The sequence below is a fragment of the Aedes aegypti genome, chromosome 2 (assembly GCF_002204515.2).
Source record: "Aedes aegypti strain LVP_AGWG chromosome 2, AaegL5.0 Primary Assembly, whole genome shotgun sequence".
Taxonomy (NCBI): domain Eukaryota; kingdom Metazoa; phylum Arthropoda; class Insecta; order Diptera; family Culicidae; genus Aedes; species Aedes aegypti.
This window is the reverse complement of record NC_035108.1, coordinates 303994322-304013301: the sequence shown is the minus strand read 5'-3', so window position 1 is coordinate 304013301 and position 18980 is coordinate 303994322. Positions and strand designations below refer to the sequence as shown.

General features: G+C 38.8%; 2 protein-coding genes across 2 annotated transcripts; one reads left to right on the top strand and one right to left on the bottom strand.

Annotated features, from left to right (window-relative positions):
- Window positions 1-4943: 4943 nt before the first annotated feature.
- LOC5574503 (succinate dehydrogenase [ubiquinone] cytochrome b small subunit, mitochondrial) lies at window positions 4944-5661 on the bottom strand. Its single transcript, XM_001655116.2, has one exon. The coding sequence runs from the start codon at window positions 5496-5498 to the stop codon at window positions 5034-5036; it is 465 nt and encodes a 154-aa protein (XP_001655166.1). The 5' UTR covers window positions 5499-5661; the 3' UTR covers window positions 4944-5033.
- A 377-nt stretch (window positions 5662-6038) lies between these two features.
- LOC5574502 (coiled-coil domain-containing protein 43) lies at window positions 6039-16683 on the top strand. Its single transcript, XM_001655115.2, has 4 exons — window positions 6039-6076; window positions 6196-6469; window positions 6527-6739; window positions 16196-16683. Exons 2-4 carry the CDS (start codon window positions 6302-6304, stop codon window positions 16457-16459), a joined length of 645 nt encoding a protein of 214 aa, XP_001655165.1. The 5' UTR covers window positions 6039-6076; window positions 6196-6301; the 3' UTR covers window positions 16460-16683.
- Window positions 16684-18980: the final 2297 nt, after the last annotated feature.

Sequence of the window (18980 nt, the reverse complement as noted above, 5' to 3'; positions counted from 1 at the left end):
AAAAAATGATCAATGTTACCCCGGATTACGGTACTACACTCGCAGCAGCCTCTGTCCCAGTAGGGACTTTAAGTTAAGATAAAAAAAAAGAAAAATCAATCTCGGGTGCGTTTCATCTTTTTCACCAACGTTGATTCATAACATAAATAAAACCAATCTGTCACCTATCTCCATATGCACAAAGAACTCACAACTACACACACACATGATAAAGAATATACTAATCATTGCATGCCTGACATAAAAAAAATTCAACGATTACAGCAGTGAATTGCAACTGCATATAAAGTATCGAAACAATTCCAGCAGTGAATTTCAAAGAGCAGGACAGTCAATTGAGCGTGATGTAAGAGGGACAGAGAAGGCGAATTTTTCGGGACGTCACCTTGCACTCTTCTATGCTGCTAGCCATGCAGCCACCGGCATAGTTGTTTGCGCTTACTAGCGCCATTTTTCTATGTGGATTCTGAGATAGAAAAACAATAGTTTTATGCACACTAGCGCCCAAGGATGGAAATCTAGTGATCATGACAAAATCCATGATGCCTCGCGTTGTTCTTTATCCTGCGATCATAGCAACAACGATTAACTCTTCGTCGTCAAGTTATCACAACAAACTACGCTCCGCGAATAATGCATCGTGTTGCACATGTGCTAGCGATTAACTGTTCGCGAAAAATAGTTTGATTATTTCGAGGATTTTTCCACTTTTACCTAATGATCTACCTCCATATATGTTGTTTGTGATTCTAAAACCATTCGGACATTGGTTGAGCGATAAATAATAGCGCGAATGCGGCATGATTCAAGTTGATCGCTACTTGTAACAACATCCGATTAACTCTTTGTCCCACGACAAACAGTGCGTCGGATGCTTCATATATCTGCTCTACGCACGCGTAATGAAGTGTTGAAATCATGCTGCTGCGAGAGTAACGGCCCTCTTAGATTATTCCAATACTGTGTTGTTGATCGCTAGAGCCGATTTTTTTCCATCCTTGCTAGCGCCGCTTGGTGACGAAATGTTGAATCTGATGGCTCAAATAAAGTTCGCCTTTGAGCTACAACAACTCTGCCGAAGAAGTAATCCTTTGAAGTGGTGATGCTCCTGAAATATGTACATAAGAAATGCTCACTGGCGCCAGCTGGTGGTAAAAGCTCGAAAAATGATAGCCATTGACTTACTACGCGGTTGTAGTAAAGTTTGCAAAAAGGCGTATTTGCTCCAAATTCTACGCGGCGAATCTTTTAAGAAAGGAACAATGGCGTTCTATAAAATACCGCAATGTTGATCGCGAATGCTCCTTTCTTCTGAGGAACGCCATAGCTAGCGCCATCTTGCGGATGAATTCGCATTTAATTAGGTCACCATGTGGTAACCCTTGATATTCTAAACAACTTTGTCGTAGATGGTTTTTCAAAACTTCTTTTTGAATAACCCCTGAAAACTCGTTAAAAAATAAATTTACACCAAACCAGGAATTTCACTGACAACATCTCTGAGCAATGTCTATAATGATTGAACTTCTTCAAGGAAGTCTACAGAGTTGGAAGTTGTTTGGAAATTATATTTTTGTATACTTTTGCAAGCACTCCTTTTCTCCTTATTCTGGGATTCACTCCAGGTATTACATAAAACGATACAGATTTTTCCAAGAATTTTATGTAGAAATTCATCCTTAAGCTTTTTTAATGATTTTTCAAAAAGTTCATCAAAATTGTATATACAGATTACCAAAATTTAGAAATTTTCAAGAGTTTAAAAATTATGCAGAATTAATCCAAAATATTTTGCTTTAGTTTCTCCAGCAATTGATCCAATGATTTCCCTAGATTATTTTTTCTCAGAATTCCTCCATATATTGACAAAGGAACTTTCCAAGTATTCATTAGAAGGTAGATCACAGGAAAAAAAATCAGGTCTTCATTCAATGCTTCCTTCAGGTTTTATTTTTCTAATTATAACTCAACTATGAATATCACTGAGACCAAAATTTATTCTGCAGAATTTAAAGAAAATTTTTCAAGTTATACCTTCCTGGATTCCACAAATTGCTGCAAGTTATATTCTTGGAAAAGAACCTGGATAAATCAATCCAAAAATTCCTGAAATAATTTCCAAAGTATCTTTTGGATGGATTTTCATGGTAGTTTTAGGAAAATATCGTTTTTTTTTGACTTCATTTAATACTTCCTTCGGGTTTATTTTTACCATTATACTTTATCTATGCATATCTTTATGAACACTATCATAAATTAATCTGCATTCTTAAGACATTACTTCCTGGATTTCATGAATTTAATAATAAATAATAAAAATACTAGTAGAAAAAATCTTGGGTAAATCCTTCGAGGATTACCAAAAAACATCAAGTACTTTTAGAGAAAAAAAAAACTGAAGAAACTTTTGGATAGATTTTCCAGGATCTCTTGGGAAAAATATGTTGAAATCTATGATTAAAACTCTGGAAAAATCTTTTAAATTGTGCTCAAAGAAGTGTTAAGACGAGCTCTGGAGAAGAGAACTATTAGTAGCTGTATGTATGAATTTTAGTGATTTAGCAGTAAGTCTTAATTATTATCTCTGAAAGAACTATCGGGTAAATCCTTAGATAATTTCCATAAAAAATCACAAAAAAACATTTCCAAGGTTTTCGATCTTCGATAGAATTGTAGAACATGAATGACTGAGTCCCAGTAAAAATAATAGGAGAAATGTCTTAAACAAAAATTGATATAATATAGACATTTTTTCAACTATTTTGGATTGATTCCAAAAATAAAAATAAATGGTAGCCATGATAAAAGCGATATTCCTGAAGAAATTCAAAAGAATAAATTCGAAGAAATTCGTTGAGAAATTCAATGTATTATTTGCGGAACTCTTTAAAAAAAAAAAAAAACACTATTCACCTATGAAATCTTTAGAGTAGTTTACGGAGAAACCTTTCAATCAATATTATTATAAGTATCATGAACTTATGACTTTTGTTTTTAAAGTTTTGCATTACTAGACATCACTAGAAAAAAAATGAAATCAAATCCTGAAGAAATCTCTACTTTCAAATATTGCATTTTACAAACCATTAAGGTTTGGAATCAGCTTTCGAGATTGCACTAGAGCTAAAAAGGCACAAATCTCGAGAAGAAAACATCCAACAACAGTGCACTTTTTATTTTGGCTTTGAACTCTAACAGAAAGCTTGAAACAAGAAGATCAGAAACATTTGTCAACTATTTCTCCAGTTTAGTACCTTTGAAAACGTTAGTAGCGGCACATGTTGCCCATTGTGGCGGCCATCTTTGGATTCCGAGATGGACATGTTACTCAGAAAACAATCAAGGCGTGATTTTGCCTCGTCTTTTCTTACTGCGAAAGATAGAGAAGGGTGAATATCCTTCATCGTTTAACGTTTCATGCAAAAAGGTTCAAGAACTGTGAATAATCATCGTTTTGCGTGAAATTCGTGAATTAACTTTCAAGGTCACTCGCCCCTCCCAAACGGAAATCCTGGCTACGCCCATGCTACCTGGGCTTAAGTGCCATATAGCTTGACGAAACTAATATCATAGTTTGACAACATATACAGTCGACTCTCCATAACTCGATATTCAAGGGACCATCAACTTCCAGAATTATAAAATAAAACCTTTATATTTTCAATACTTTAATGATCATTTCTGTTTGAAAGCAATAATGTTTTGTTGATTGTCTTTTAAAAACTTTAATTTGAAAACTTTTTTCAAAATGCTCGAAAAATCATAATATTGTTACCGACAATCAATGCACAATGAACTCTGTATAATTCGATATTAAAGGGACCATCGAGTTAGGGAGGTAGCGAGTAACAGAACACAAAAACAGAACAAATGCGATCCAAGGGACCATCGATGTAGTCATGAAAACCAAATTTTACTATGGTTTACTAAAGCTTTACTATCGAGATACCAAATGGGTTCTGTAACTCGATACCTCCTTTACTGTAACTCAATACCTCCTTTACTTAATATCGAATTATGGAGAGTTGACTGTATTAATTCACCTCCAAACAAGAATTGATTCAAGATTCGCCGAATAAAAATGATTTTTATATGAATATAGAATTGTGGAGAGAAATTTACCTCTCACGTGACATCGACTAGTGGAGATACCGAGTTATGGAAATATCGCCTAATAGAGAGCACGGTATCCATCGATCTATGGACCGATGCACGAGTTCGCTATTTGACGTTTGAGTGGTGCCGTGTTATTTATGTGACCATGGCAACGAGTGAATATGGGACCGCTCAAACGCCAAATTATTGAACTCGTGCATTGGTCCATATCGAGTTATTATACATAGAGTTGTGGAGAGTCGACTGTAATTCATCTGAAATCATTTGAAAATGGGTTAACCATGTGATCATGATAAATACAGTACTGACCCGATTTTGTCAGCCCCCGATTTTGTCTGCCCCCGATTTTGTCCACCCCCGATTTTGTCCACCCCCGATTTTGTCAGCCTATTTTAAATTTGTCTAAAAATTGTTATCGTCATGTTTTACCACGTTTACATTGAAATTGATGATGATGTTTGATGTCATGCACGCATGAGCGTAGACAGAGGGGGCAATGACAATGCCTTTTATTAAGTGTTTAAAATCGATATTACCAATATAAGGCAGGGGGAGCCCCTGATAAAAAAACTGGCTACGCCCATGTCCATCGCCCTCTTCAAAGTCCACCATGTAACACGTCAAAACTTGAAAAAACAGGAACAAAATAAAATGACCCGATTTTGTTAGGTTCCCCATTTTGTCAGCCTAAAATTCATCGGGGGGCTGACGAAATCTGGTCCTTACTTTACATCCAAAACATTCACAATCTGGTCAATCAGAGTAAAGAAACCTCATTAGAATATGGGAAAAACAAGACTTTTTTCCAACTTTTGTATGGATATGAATCACTGTGCTATGATACCATTGTAATTTTAAAATGAAATTTAATATGTGCATTAGATTATTACACCAAATCCTAACAAACTAACCTTGAACTATACGTTTGACTCCTTGGGTTGCACTGCCCAAATCCTACGCACGGTTTCCGTGATGCCAATGTCAGCAAACGTTAAGTACAGCAACCCGACAAGCGTAGCCACCGAAAGCCCAGCGGTCACTCCATGGGCGGCTTTGGTGGCCATTCCTCGCAGCAAATCCTTTCGAACGTAATCGGTCACCACCGAAGAGAGGCCCGTCTGTTGGTGTCCGACGACGCAGATGGCAATTATCACGTCCAGCGCCTTACACGGGTAGGTTAGTCCAAGTGGGAGAACGCCCAGCAGAATCCAGGAAAACGCCCGATCCAATCTCCAGTGGTTGGCGTAGTTGGATGAGCCAAGCGAAGGACGCCATTTTGTTTTTGGGGAAGATGATTGTTGGCAGAATAACCGGATTTGATAAGATCTTGGAATAGTGGTGAATTTCTTGTACAATGTCGTGCAATGCTTAAAATGATTCATTTCGGTTCAATGTTGAATCTGTTTGGAAGGATTTGCAAGATTTTTTAAGATTTTCAGATTGTCACGAAAAGTGATCGCTGAGTGCAATCACGGCACACTTGATCGATTTCTTCAAAGAGGAAGGATTTTAAAATGACATCATAACACAAGACATAGTAGTCGGGATGGGTACCACTTCTAGTACTAGCTTCGGGCCCTTATTACTGCGATAGATTCTCATTTTAAAAGACTGCAGTACACTCTAGATTTGAAAAACCCCAAAACATGAAAAATCCCAAAAATTGCCTTACGTAATTAATAAACCGCCCGTTTCTGGAGAGGGCTAACCACGAGATTACACCCTTATCCACGCTATTGCATGCAACACGTGCTTCGCAAAGCGAGATTGCGCCAGATCCGAAGTTCCCGCTTTTCGCTGCACATTGAGCTACGCAATGAACATTTCGTTCACTCGTGAATTTGAGCAACTCCGGAGCCGATCTGTCATGCATTCGGGCAAAATGTTACCGAAAGGAAGCCGAAACCTCTGCTGTCAAACAACTGTCATTCAGTTCTTGAACGGCAAAGGTGCGGAGTGTGTCCCGGTCAACCAGTCAGTGATTTTCGATAGCGATCGATATAGATTCGTTTTGAACCGTTAGCGATCGCCATCGTTGGTCAAAGATCTATAAAGAATTATGAAGACTGGTTGGTCGGGGTGTGCAAAAAAATCAGGGACCGGGGAAATTTAAGGCTCTAGGTCGCTTGCTTTTATTTTAATTGGATTTTAGAACCCAAATATCTCACCACACCTCCGTACCGCCATGGATGTGTCCACCGTGGATGGTTTCAATGCCTGGCTGAACGGTAAGCTGCGCGATTTCAATACGGATGAGGGTGTTTTTGGTTCCTATATAATGGGGATTCTCGAGGGTGACGAAACCAACGAAGAGAAAACCGAAGCTCTGGAAGGAATTTTGTCAGAAATACTGGTAAGTATGAATAATGTCGATTTGTATTTGAACAAATCAACACTCATTGTATTTTAGGAAACCGATATAAATACATTCATCACAGAAATTCTCGACAAATGGAAACAATGCCATCAGGTGCAAGAATCTGGGGCTTCCAAGCTGAAGTTGGATGTCGATGAGCAGTTGGCTAAACTGTTGGAGAATCAAAAGCTGGCCAAAAAAGAAGAACGTGAATACACCGAGGAAGAACGACGAATCAAGCAGCAAATTCTATCGCAATACAGTCAGGTTAGTATACTGACCATGAATAATGCTCGTTTGTATGAATTGGGTGTGCGTACACATATTCTCTCAGATCTTGGAGGTTTTTAAAACTACCTAAAGCAATAAAACAGTACTTCTCAGTGCTAATACACTCTAGACAAATTTTTCGAACACCAAATCTAAGCAGCTTCTAGTCCAGGTTCTATGACTCAAGTGAGGAAACAAAGAGTGCAGCCTATCGTGGTCAGATGTTCCGAATTTGGGGATTTAGGCAGGGGATCTTTAACTCCAAAAGGAGCATCAAGGTTTCCCTTCAAATCGCAAAGAAAAGAGGCTGTCGCGTTTTGCCAGAAACTCTTAAAGATCGCGAACTTCTTCTCAATCGTCTTGAAGAGAAGAAGCAATTTGTTTTACTTATGACGACAAAACTGAACATATGTTCAAAGTCGCCTTGAAAGGTCTCTCAAGTAACTGTAAGTCACCCGAAGAGATCAATTATCAAGAGATTATGAAGAAGAGAACCCAATCTGGCATTCGCCGGAAAGGGCTTCCTCAAGAATACTATTTAGCTCACTTCAACAAAAGTGATTCAGGTAACAACATATAGGTATAGCTTTAGAAAAAGCGAAATCCGTGTGACATGAGAACAATTAAAGAAACCTGGAGGAAATTTTCAGAACCCCACTCAGTGCCGTCGGTGCCTGAAGTGGGGTTAAGGCACAAAACGTTACTGCATGGATGCTAAATGCATGATTTGCGAAGGTTCCTCTCACGCTAAGGACGTCTGTTCAGCGAAGGAAAATACCTAAAAGTTTGTATGCACAAATTGCGGGGGCAACCATAAGTCTAACTTTTGGGATTGCCCTTCGCGTAAGCGAATCTTCCCGTAATTTCCTAGGCAGAATATCCAAAAATGCTCATTTCTCAGATAATGATTGCTTGCTTAAGAATAGTATCGATCAGGTAAAGTGGGCTTCGTTGCCGTGCGGTTAGCGGTGTCAGGGGCTTAAACATATTGTGTCACGAAGCGTGGGTTCAGCTACAACTCCAGTCAGAGCAAACTTTTCGTCAAAACGAAACATTCTTCACTGTCCGTTGTCTAATATTAGTGATTGTTCAGTCTGTGCAGCCTTTGGCTGAAAACTTTTTTTTTTATTTTAAACATGCTTATTCACAATCTATTTTTTTGTCCGTTAGATATCCGTTCGAATCTTTTAATTTCGAATGGGTTTATCTAAGAAAACTACTATGCCGATATTGTAGCTGACACTTTCAGCCTCTCCCCCTTCAAATGGTCTTTCTACGGATAACCGTTCTAATTGTTTCAAATCATATGGAAAAACCCTGAAGCCTCAGGTAACTTCTATACCGTCTCCTAATTAATGGATAATCCCAACAAAAAACATTAGAAAATGCACCTACTTCTAGGAAAAAGTATCCCTTGGATTGAGATTTTGAACTGAAAAATTGAATCAAATGATTGCTGCAATGTTCAAAACCACCACAATGGCTGAAGCAGTCCAAGTTGGTGTAAAACTTACTATTTAAATTGTTATAGGATAACGTTTCTCTAATGGATCCAATTTTTATTAATTTTAAACTGGAATGCTCGTTCCTTGAATGGTAAAAAGAACGAGCTGTTTGCTTTTCTGGCAGCTAATAACATACATATAGCAGTTAAACCTGGACCCAAACACAAAAGAGTTGCTTTTTTAGGCATATGAAGCATAAGTATAAGGATTGAGTAATTCGCAAAAATCGAAATTGGTACAGTCCTTGACCGTTGTACAAGAATTGCTTCCTTCATGTCCGTTACTAAAGCCAGATATTTGGGGCTAATCGCAAGTCCAACAAAAATTTCTTCACTCGATGTCTCAGAATCTATCCTGGTGGCTTCGGTCACAATCACAAGAAAGCACTGTCCAGAAACAAAAAAACTGTGCTTAAAAACAACAAAAAAAAACGAGCTGCTCAACAAAAAACAACAATTTCTAAAGAAAAAAATACAGTGACGTAGATCCGGCTGTGCACTGTGTTTTATTTTCTCGATTTCAGGCGCTTTTTGAATTTTTTGTGTTTTCTACAAAGTATTTTGTTATGGAAAAGCCCGCGTTTTTGCTGAACAAATCATTACCCTATCTTTTAAAGTAACTAAGTTATTCATGAATTACTTTTATTTTTCAAGGGGTAGTTGAAAAAATAGTTTTTCTATTTCACTGCTAGGTGGATTGATCACCAAACTTTTTTCGTCAAAAGATGCGCTTAATATAACTATATCGCTAAAATCAACGGTATGAGCGCTATTCAAAAAGCGCATGAAGTCGAGAAAATAAAACACAGTGCAGTGGTGGGAATGTTCGCATCACGAAGCACCTCACGAGTGAAAACCAACGCAAAACAAAACATAACGGACTCACGAACAGGCTTGGTGCTTAGAAAAACTGATGATTAATGAGTTACGATTCTCCAAGGCTCCGATCCTGCTTGACACAGAATCCACACTCACACTCAGGGCCTCCAATAGAGCTAAGTGACATTTGAACACAAGTAGAATAGCATACGCTCGTCATACACAGTTTGTTTTTGTTTTCCTCAAAGAAACTTGCACACCCTTTCCAGACTAATCAAAATGCATATGGAAATATTATTCATTTTGAAAATATTATACCCGGATTCTGGGTGTTTTTCGAAACAGAGGGCATATTGTTTTCCTCTAAGGTTCACAACTACTTCTACACTAGGGCACCCAAACCTAAGGCGTGATAACCACTATGCGGCATCGTGCTGATGAAACTTCACGGAACACTCGTCTTTCACTGACTTGATGTCGGTTTTCAGTTCTGCTTTGACGGCATCGATTTTTTCGTGAACACTCTTAAGTTCATCACGCACTGTATATCAACTTCCGTGTTTCCGAAAACTGCAGCATCATGAGCTTTATCACTTCTCCCAGTGTAACAGGATGTCCATGCTCGTCGATCGTATCGAAATAATCTCCGATTTGGTCATCGGTGCGCTGTCGTTTAATTGCTAGTGGAGTATTAGCAGGAGATGTGCGCTGTAGGTTCGCGAACGTGTATCAAAACAAGCTAAAAAATAGAACACAGGCTGACTGCGGGTGTGTGCGTTGTTAGTGCAATGTGAACTCTTTGCTGTTATATGTACACACCCGAAACAATGGAGAACCATCAGTCGGGTAGTAGTTTACGGAACAAGGTGCAGAATGATGATTTTTACAGCACGAGTCGTAAATTTATCCTACGAGGCTTGCCGAGTAGGATAATTATGACGAGTGCTGTAAAAATCGAATTCTGCAACGAGTTACGTACAACATTTTTTGCAATTTCGTAGAAGACCACTTGAGTGTATCAGAAATTATATAGGAATGCGTTCACCATTATTTTACAATTTATGAAAAATTGTGTAATGATTCATTTCGCAACTCAAAACAGTTGCGTAATGAGAAAGCGTTGCGCAATGAATCATTACAGCACTGGTTACAGTTGCGTAATGACCTGGGAGGGAGGCACCGATACTACACACGAAATATAAGATAACGTTATTTTGAACTGCAAGATAACTCCAGTATGCCAACAACAATCAAGGCAGGCTTCGAGAAAATCGGTAGTTTCCTTTTGTTGTGCACTTTCGATCTTTCCTGACAAACATGAAAAAAGGGCCACAGTTTTCTATGCACTAAAGACACTACACGTTAATGCTTCCAGTGGGCTGTTCGCCCTTTGAAGGAAGCACCACACTAGACAACGGACTAGTAGGGGTGCTGGGGGCAAGAAGGACACCTTAAGATATCTAGAATCAAATCATGGTTGATTAGCACAATTTTTGAAGATTATTCCAGTGTAGGGGCAAGCTCACCTCTTGTTCTAAATGATGTCATCAATAGATTTCAAAAATATAAGAATAACATGATGATTTGAGATTTTTGAATATGTCCCTTCTTATGAGGTTTTTCAACGAGGCACGGGGCAAGAGTGCCACTCCTATGGGGCAAGAAGACCACCAGAGCAAAATGCCACAAATTTTGTATATTATTATTTCCCCACCTAAACGATAAATTCTAGAGTAAGTAAAGATAAAAACTGAGGGATAAAAGTTGACTTATAGTTAAAAATTAATTTTACGAAATTAATTTAGATCTCATCTTATTTGACTGTAACAATAATAGTAAAAAATTTCAGAAACCATTTTGAATGCCCAAGATGGTTTATTTTGATTTTATTTAGTAGGAAGCATTGATTTAATGCAATATTAAACAAGAAAAAAAAAGTTCATGTGATTTTATATGAGAAAATTGCGGTGTCCCTCTTGCCCCATAAGACATACTGTTTTTATATATGTAAAACTTAATGTCAAAAGAACTTTGTCGAAAAAAAATCCTCACTGCTATATTAAACAATTGAAAATCATCAATACTGTGCGGAAAACAAATATGTTTTGTATTTATTGGGAGTCAAACCTTGTTTTCCAGTCCTATATTCTTATAATATTTCGCATTTTTTGCGTTGGTGAGTTAAATACATGTTTCTAATTTTTTGTACTTAACATTTTTAACTGTAATATTTACACAACCCTCAATTAGTACTCAATTTATTCTTATCCTGCGTTGAACATCAAAAAATTGATTTGAACTACGTGACATTAGAGGTGGCACTTTTGCCCCGGGTGTCCTTCTTGCCCCATGTCCCCCTATGCAACGCCCAGTGGCACAGTCGAATAACATTCCTCATGAAAAGTTATTCGGCATGTGTCGGGAATCGAACCCACACTCCTTAGCACGATACGCCTAAATGCCTTGGTGACACTAAGGCCCCAAGCACAATGTGAACGGCAATGCGGTACAACGGCAAAACGGCATGCCCATCTTGATCTACACATTACTTATCAATGCCATGTTGACTGAATCCTTTTCAACATTGACTTGACAAGTAGAGTGTAGCTCAAGATGGGCTTGCCGTTTTGCCGTTGTACCGCGCTGCCGCTCACATTGTGCTTGGGGCTTAACCGCACGGCTACGAAGCCCACAAAATATTGATTTTGGAAAAAGTAGAACGATGCGTTTTTCAATGCTTTATGTTCAATCAGATTAAATGGTGCTCACGTGACTTTACTTGCATTATGTGCATGAATTGATTTTTATTCGATTTTTATAACTTTTGAAGAAATACGAAAATGTGTTTTAATCAGTTACGCGTCTTTTTCATGTTAGTCCAATGTTTGAGATCTGGGCTCAGAGTGACAGTTCGTGACAGCAGAATCTCGGCTCACTATGACGTACAGAAATTTTGTATTGGTTTCTCCCTCCCAGGTAATGACTATTCCCGCACTGCATACTCCAGTGCAGGAAAGTTGCCCGTTTCATAACAGATTGGCGTGATGAAAACAGCCTATTACGATGTGAAATTGTAAAAAGCAATGTTTCGAAATGCGATGGAACCAGCTTAACCAATGAAGTATTCGACCGAATAACGTTTATAGAATCAACACGGTAACTCCGGAATGAGACGGAATAAAAACGGATTCATTGACACGGTAGGGTTTTGGTCTACTTCGACGTAAGCGTTATTATTCGTCGTATCAAACTTAAAATGTTCCACTACGGCGGATATTCCAATTTAGGGGTCATGCACAAATTACGTCACGCTCCAAGGGGGGGGGAGCGATCAAGCCAAGCGTGACGAGCCTTACAAAATTTTTGAAGAACTCATACAAAAAACGTGACAAAGGGGGGAGGGGATCGAAAAAGTCGAAATTTAGCGTGACATAATTTGTGTACCATCCCTTACCTGCAACATAGATTCATTTCCCAAGTGTAATTTTGGGAAAGCTGTTATAGTTTGTACATTTGTACACCAACAATTCAATAAAACTACTGTATTTTCGTTAAATAACTTCAGTTCAATTATCCACGGAGCGCGAGTGGACGTGAAAAAAAATTCGGCTGGCATTTTTTGTGCAGTAAAAGTTTTAGAAAGAAATTATCTGACCAGTGCTCTCTACATGAGTGTGATTTGTAGTGAATGGTGTTATCGGTGCAATTTAAGCTGTGCAGGACGAGTAGATCGGTTTTCGAAGAAGCAATGTGTTGTGGTGTGCGTTCGGTTTCTTGCTAGGGAAATAATGCTACCTGAGCCTATCGGTTGGCGTACGTGGTAATACAAACCACTGTTGGAAATGGATTGGTCATCTTACTAGCTATACCCAATTGGGAGATCCGGTGAGTTTGTTCCAAATTATTAACAGAATATTGTTTCGCAATAGTTGAATTTTGATAAGTGCCGCGGGATATGCATCGACGGTTCGGGATCACGGATAATCGAATGGTTTGCGTGTGGGTGAAAATATGTTTTGAATTTGCCACTATTTCCACATTTTCTCCGTTTCTGAGCGTTTAAACATAAAGAGGAGCTTTTTTTTTCTTTTTATTATTTTTTTTTTAAAATGGCCGCCATTTCTTCAATATAAGTTGGATACGTTTTTTTTTGTTTCTAATGTTCAATTTTCGAATAGTCAAAAAAAACACTAGGTTTGTAGATCTTACGCGTAGCGGTTTTCTGTTTTTTCTGTTACCTTCTATTCTTTTCCTCCGATGACCCTTGAGGGATCGGTTCTGCTTTTAAATCATTAATATGCAGATACACACACTTGATTCGTCGCAAACATAATCATTTGAAACGGAAAGTACTATGCGGAATTTAATTAACCATATATCTTAAATACGATAAATACCTTCTCTTTGATTGCCGGCATTCAAAAGATTAAATTCAAAACGCTTAAACAATAAATGCCATGGGTCTATCGCTAGCTTTCAAAGCGAATCCTGACTTTTTTTCCTCACCCAACCCCCACCTCCGTAGCACTTATGAGGGTGTCGCTGAGTCGGTGGCCTCTCATTAAGTAAGTGCTACATCAACATTTCCTTCCCCTATCCCAAGTTACGGTAAAGATGGGCGTGGCCAGGAATAGCGATATTTATGGTTTTGGTCTTCTTGTTTAAGATTGGATCAAGGAATATTCCCCATCCTTGTTCTAGAAAGCAGTCCGAATGAGATTATCAAAAAGAAACATAAATATTGCTAGTATCCAATCTACGAAGTATATCGTAACTACGCTAACGCTAACGCTAACGCTATAACTTCAGTTCAATTATCCACTTTACACTTTTTCACCGAAATCGCATGGACGAACACGATTTGAGAGAAATGCTTAGAGATCGACATCAGTCACACCACTTTCCAACACAAGTTTCTTCCTGCCCCCGTGGGTGACTTACTTCGCCGGGCACTTATTTTCACTATGGAAAACCTTCGTACTTCTTCACTGAAGGATCTCATTCCAATCACACGCCGTAATACTCGCATAACTTATGATCTCGCCGCGTTATTTAACAACTCTATGGTGAAGAAAGGATCATTCTCTACCTGCCAGTGGTTTTGGTTTGGATGCTTATTCATTCATTTACTCAGAAACAACGAGCTACACCAATGGCTTTTAGGGCGTTATCTCAGATTATGCGAGAATACTTCAATAAATCACCAAATTTTACGAAATTTCCTCAATCGCCGCGTATGATTGAGAATGTAAACAAAGTTCTATCCGTCGTACTGAGAAAAAAAAAGCTTGTGCGTATCAATGTATGCGCGACGCTCGACGTAAAAATACGGTTCCTTTGATTGTGTTGTTTTCGCTGTACTGTGAGCAAATGCCATAATTGTACGGTCAAAAGAAATTGTGTCCATATGCTTGGGCTGAATTTTGATGACGAACAATTAATTTTAAAAGAAATTAGTGTATTCCAACATGCTGAAGGAATGGAGGGAGATGCCCGTAGATGTATATAATCTAGTGAAACATTTTATTATAGCGTTGATATATTGTGTTTTAACCACTCAATACATCACAGTGAGCCGTAAGTTGTGAGACGAATCTGGAAACTGATTGCGACGGAGTTGAAAACGATACGACGGATTGAGAATACAATAAGATGCATTTTCTTTGCATTATTTCCAAAAACAGATCAAGATTTATCAAAATGTTATTGTACAATGCTAAAGCCGTTTTGAGATAGTTATTTATGCAACAAGTTGCAAAATGATGATTTTTTCAGCACGAGTTGTACATTTATCCAACGAGGCTCGCCGAGTTGGATAAATACAACGAGTGCTGAAAAAAAATCGAGTTTTGCAACGAGTTGCATACAACATTTTTTGCTATTTCGAAAAATGCCGTTTCAACTGGATGAACTCTAAAAGCACAAAGAAACATTTCAAGAGAACCCACATGGGCATACAGCCATGCGTAGTTTCAATTTAGTATTTTTCAATCACGTAGGCTGTGATACAGTAGTAGCCATGAATGTCACAAATTTTCTCGCTCCCATCGGTTTGGATGAATGAACAGGTAAGAAAGCACAGACAGTAGCTGACGATCTGATCCCACATCAGTCGCCAACCTGTGTCGGAACCAGATCGCACAACGGATGTAGACTCTAATGAAGTGACTCGCCGTGTAAACCAAATGGAAAGTCACTTCACTCGAGTCAAGAATTGCCACCTCGCTATACGACAGAATCAGATGTAATTGTGCTTATTCTGTGCGAGACGAGTCGGTGAGGTGTTGACTCGCTTCCATTTTATTAACATTAGTCGCCTCACGCCACTCTAAGTGAGAACGACTCGTCTCGACTCACACGCCGCGCAGAACAAGCATGGCATGAAGAGACTGGGTTATTCGGTTGACGCCTACCAAAACAGTACTGAAAAGTACTACTTTTCAGCACCGAAAAGAGTGCTGAAAAGTAGCACTTTTCAGCACTGTTTCTTTCGGTAGGAAAAGTAGGCCGTTATGTTGATCAACTTCTCAATGAAAAGTTGATTGATTAGCAACGGAATTGCAAAATAGTAGTTTACGAAACAAGTTGCAGAATGACGATTTTTACAGCACGAGTCGTAAATTTATCCTACGAGGCTTGCCGAGTAGGATAATTACGACGAGTGCTGTAAAAATCGAGTTCTGCAACGAAATACGTACAACATTTTTTGCAATTTCGTAGAAGACCACTTGAGGGTATCAGAAATTATGTCAGAAAGCATTCACCATTATTTCACAATTTCTGAAAAATTGTTGTGTTATGATTCATTACGCAACCCAAAACAGTTGCGTAATGAGAAAGCGTTGCGTAATGAATCATTACAGCACTGGTTTCAGTTAGGTAATGACTATTCCCGCACTGAATACTTCAGTGCAGGAAAGTAGGCCGTTTCATGACAGATTGGCGTGATGAAAAACAGCCTATTACGATGAGAAATTGCAAAAAAGAATTGTTTGGCATCGGTTTGTATCAGCATCATTCACTGCAATACTGGGAAAATTGCAGTTCTCACTGATCAATACGATGGATACTAACACCTCCCTATTTATACCAATAATCTCTTTCTTCAACTTTTCGATTCCGCTCAACAGCTCTCGGAAAGCGAACCGGACGGGGAGGACGACGACGATGGGGCCGGCGGAGGAGGTGGACTTGCTTCGTCATCCAACGGAGGCCTCACGCGCAACACCAATGCCGCTGACGTGGCCGCCTTGGTACGGGAAAAGCGCGAACAGGCCAAACTGGAGAGTCAACAGAAGAAAGATAAGGACAAACAGGACCGCGAAAAGCAGAAACAACTGCGCGAGGAGAAGAAAGAAAAGCGTAAGACCGTCAAAGGAGAAAGAAGACGGTAGCGCCCTCGAGCGGATTCGGGTTCGACAATTGTACAGGTTATGGTCGGCAACGGTGTTTGACGCGGAGATGGAGTAAAAGTAAAACTTCCCAATTAGATTTCGATCAGTAATAGAACTTTCCAATCAAGATCTGAAACAGAGGCGCAATAACAAACTTACTGGTGGGAGATGTTTGTTCAAGCAATGAGTGGAAAAGTTTGCAATCAGCAATGTTAAATGAAAAACTGTTTTATTCGCTAATTAGTATCACAATTTGTCCCTTACTTTGTCACTCTAGTTACAACCCCTAGCAATACCAACAGAATCCATCTTCTGTGTAGTAATCGTCGTAGTTCTGGTCATAAACCGGCTCCCTGGTTGGATAATCGGAGATGTAATTGAAACTGTTGTACAAACTGTCTTTACTGTCGTAGTCCTGATAGTAATCGTATTCAGGGTAGGAGTACGCACTGTAAGCAGGTTTATAGAAGCCCATCATGCTGCTGAAGAGATTCGAACCGGTGAAGATATCTATATTTGGTAGAAAAAAAAAACGAATTTACAAATGGACTACATTTTCTGCACTTCATATTACTTAGCCGGAATCCATAACTAACAGGTAACATTACAAAGCAAATCAAAACACTGAATATTAAACTAGAATTCATGATAGCTTCTATTTGAAACCGAATCCAAAGGTGACCGGTATTCGATTGTTCGGTTTAAATGTTTTTGCCTCTTCTTATCGACAATTTGATGTCATTAAAGCCAGAGCTAATTTGAAGGCAATCAAATTACAATTTGAGGGTGAGTAATTTTGACGCAAGGTTATTTGTTCATTCACTCGTTTCCTACTTCCTTAAAAATGCTATTGCAGTTTTACAAAATTAAACATCTATTTAGGGGTGATCATTTCGCATAAATACGTTTCACCGAAGTTAATTTCACATAAATACATTCGGCATGAAACAATTTCGCTCAAAAAGAGTATCATCAACAGTATGTAGCATTCTGAAGGATGCATGAAATCCTCATTATACCAAATGTTTATTATGCGGAACGGCCACGCTTCAAGTTACGTGAAACGTCGTTATCCACTCTCATCTGCAATCTGCAGTCAGTGACAAAATAAGTGGTATTTGATCCATTTGATTATCCATATAATATGCCGGCGCTCTGTCAGCTCCTATTTGCCCGAATTCATTTCAATTTGAATGACGTACTTCAAATAACCTGAACATTTGTCTGCAGTCAATTTAATACAATGCCGTTATTTTTTAAAAGTTTCAGAGTGTTGCTCAAAGGAAAAAATATATAAATGATCAAGATATTTTTTAATTATTTTGAAAACGATTAGTTGTCGACAGTTAGTTTGTAATTAGCACCATATCAACAGCTTTGCTTTTGTGCAGAACACACCAAGGACCAAAACATACCGCTTTTTGAATTCTGTTTAACATATTTTTGTACATTGAATCATTTCAGTTTTGCTTTGTTTTTGCAGCTAGACAATGTGCCATTCCTTCTACAAAATCCCTGTTGTTGACAACAGCAGCGCTGGAACATTGCTTGAATATGTTCCGATCCATTTCGGCGTTGTCAGCATCTTCATGCGGACCCAGATCTCCTTTCAAGATGCATAGACTTTTGCATTCTGTTTCATGCTGTTCCTTTCTCAACTCGTCTACTAGCCTATGCATACCTAGGTGATTGTTTCCTACCAACGTTGACCACCTTCTATACCACGCTTCTAGAAAATTGGTGGACCGTGGAATACCTTCCATTACTGGTTTGAAGTTGGACCATAGGCTTGGGTGAAGTTGTGGCCATCCGTTCCTATTTCTACCGAAGACGTAAGTTTGCTCAAAATAGTCGATAAATTTTGCCAATTTTATTGGCAATACTGGCTGAAGATTTTGAAACGTCGTAAAAATCAAAAAATTAGACTGGGCATCTGCATCTTCCGTTAAAAGAAAAGGTTGTCCATCGATGGTTTTCTTCAACTCCTCGGGAATGAACGGCTCTCCCTCATCGTTATCAGCCTCATAATTCCTTCGTAGCTCTTTTTTACCGGCCCTATGAACTACCATTTTTTGAGCGAATTTTGTGGCCCGTATTTGGAGAACTTGTGGGTTATTCGATGCCACTTCACGCACAATCCTTTAAGAGATATCAGTAGAGTTAACAGATTTATTTTTAAGTTGACTTCTGTAGTCTCTTTCAAGAGAATCCAGAGGGTTATGCTCATGCACATGTTCCTTTTTTGACAGGATTTTGTGGACTTCGGCATTCAGTACAGAAACCAGGCGTCACTTGCACTGCCCTGCAGTCTGCTTACCATGCTTACGTTTAGCATATCCCCAATAGCTTATATTGCTGTGTGCATTTGAAATTCAAATATCAAATGCGGGAACACCAAACGCGGTAAGATTTTTCACAAGAAATGCGATGTCAAAGATCGATTTATCTTGCTAGGGCGGCGGTGATTTATTTAATCGTTGCTAGGTGTCCTTCGATTGTTTTGTGTTACCGCATTTGGAGG

Coding starts and splice junctions, on each gene's coding strand:
- LOC5574503 (XM_001655116.2), bottom strand. CDS start 5,498: ATGAATCATTTTAAGCATTGCACGACATTGTACAAGAAATTCACCACT.
- LOC5574502 (XM_001655115.2), top strand. CDS start 6,302: ATGGATGTGTCCACCGTGGATGGTTTCAATGCCTGGCTGAACGGTAAG. Junction 6,470..6,526: donor GAATTTTGTCAGAAATACTG/GTAAGTATGAAT, acceptor ATTGTATTTTAG/GAAACCGATATAAATACATT. Junction 6,740..16,195: donor TTCTATCGCAATACAGTCAG/GTTAGTATACTG, acceptor TCCGCTCAACAG/CTCTCGGAAAGCGAACCGGA.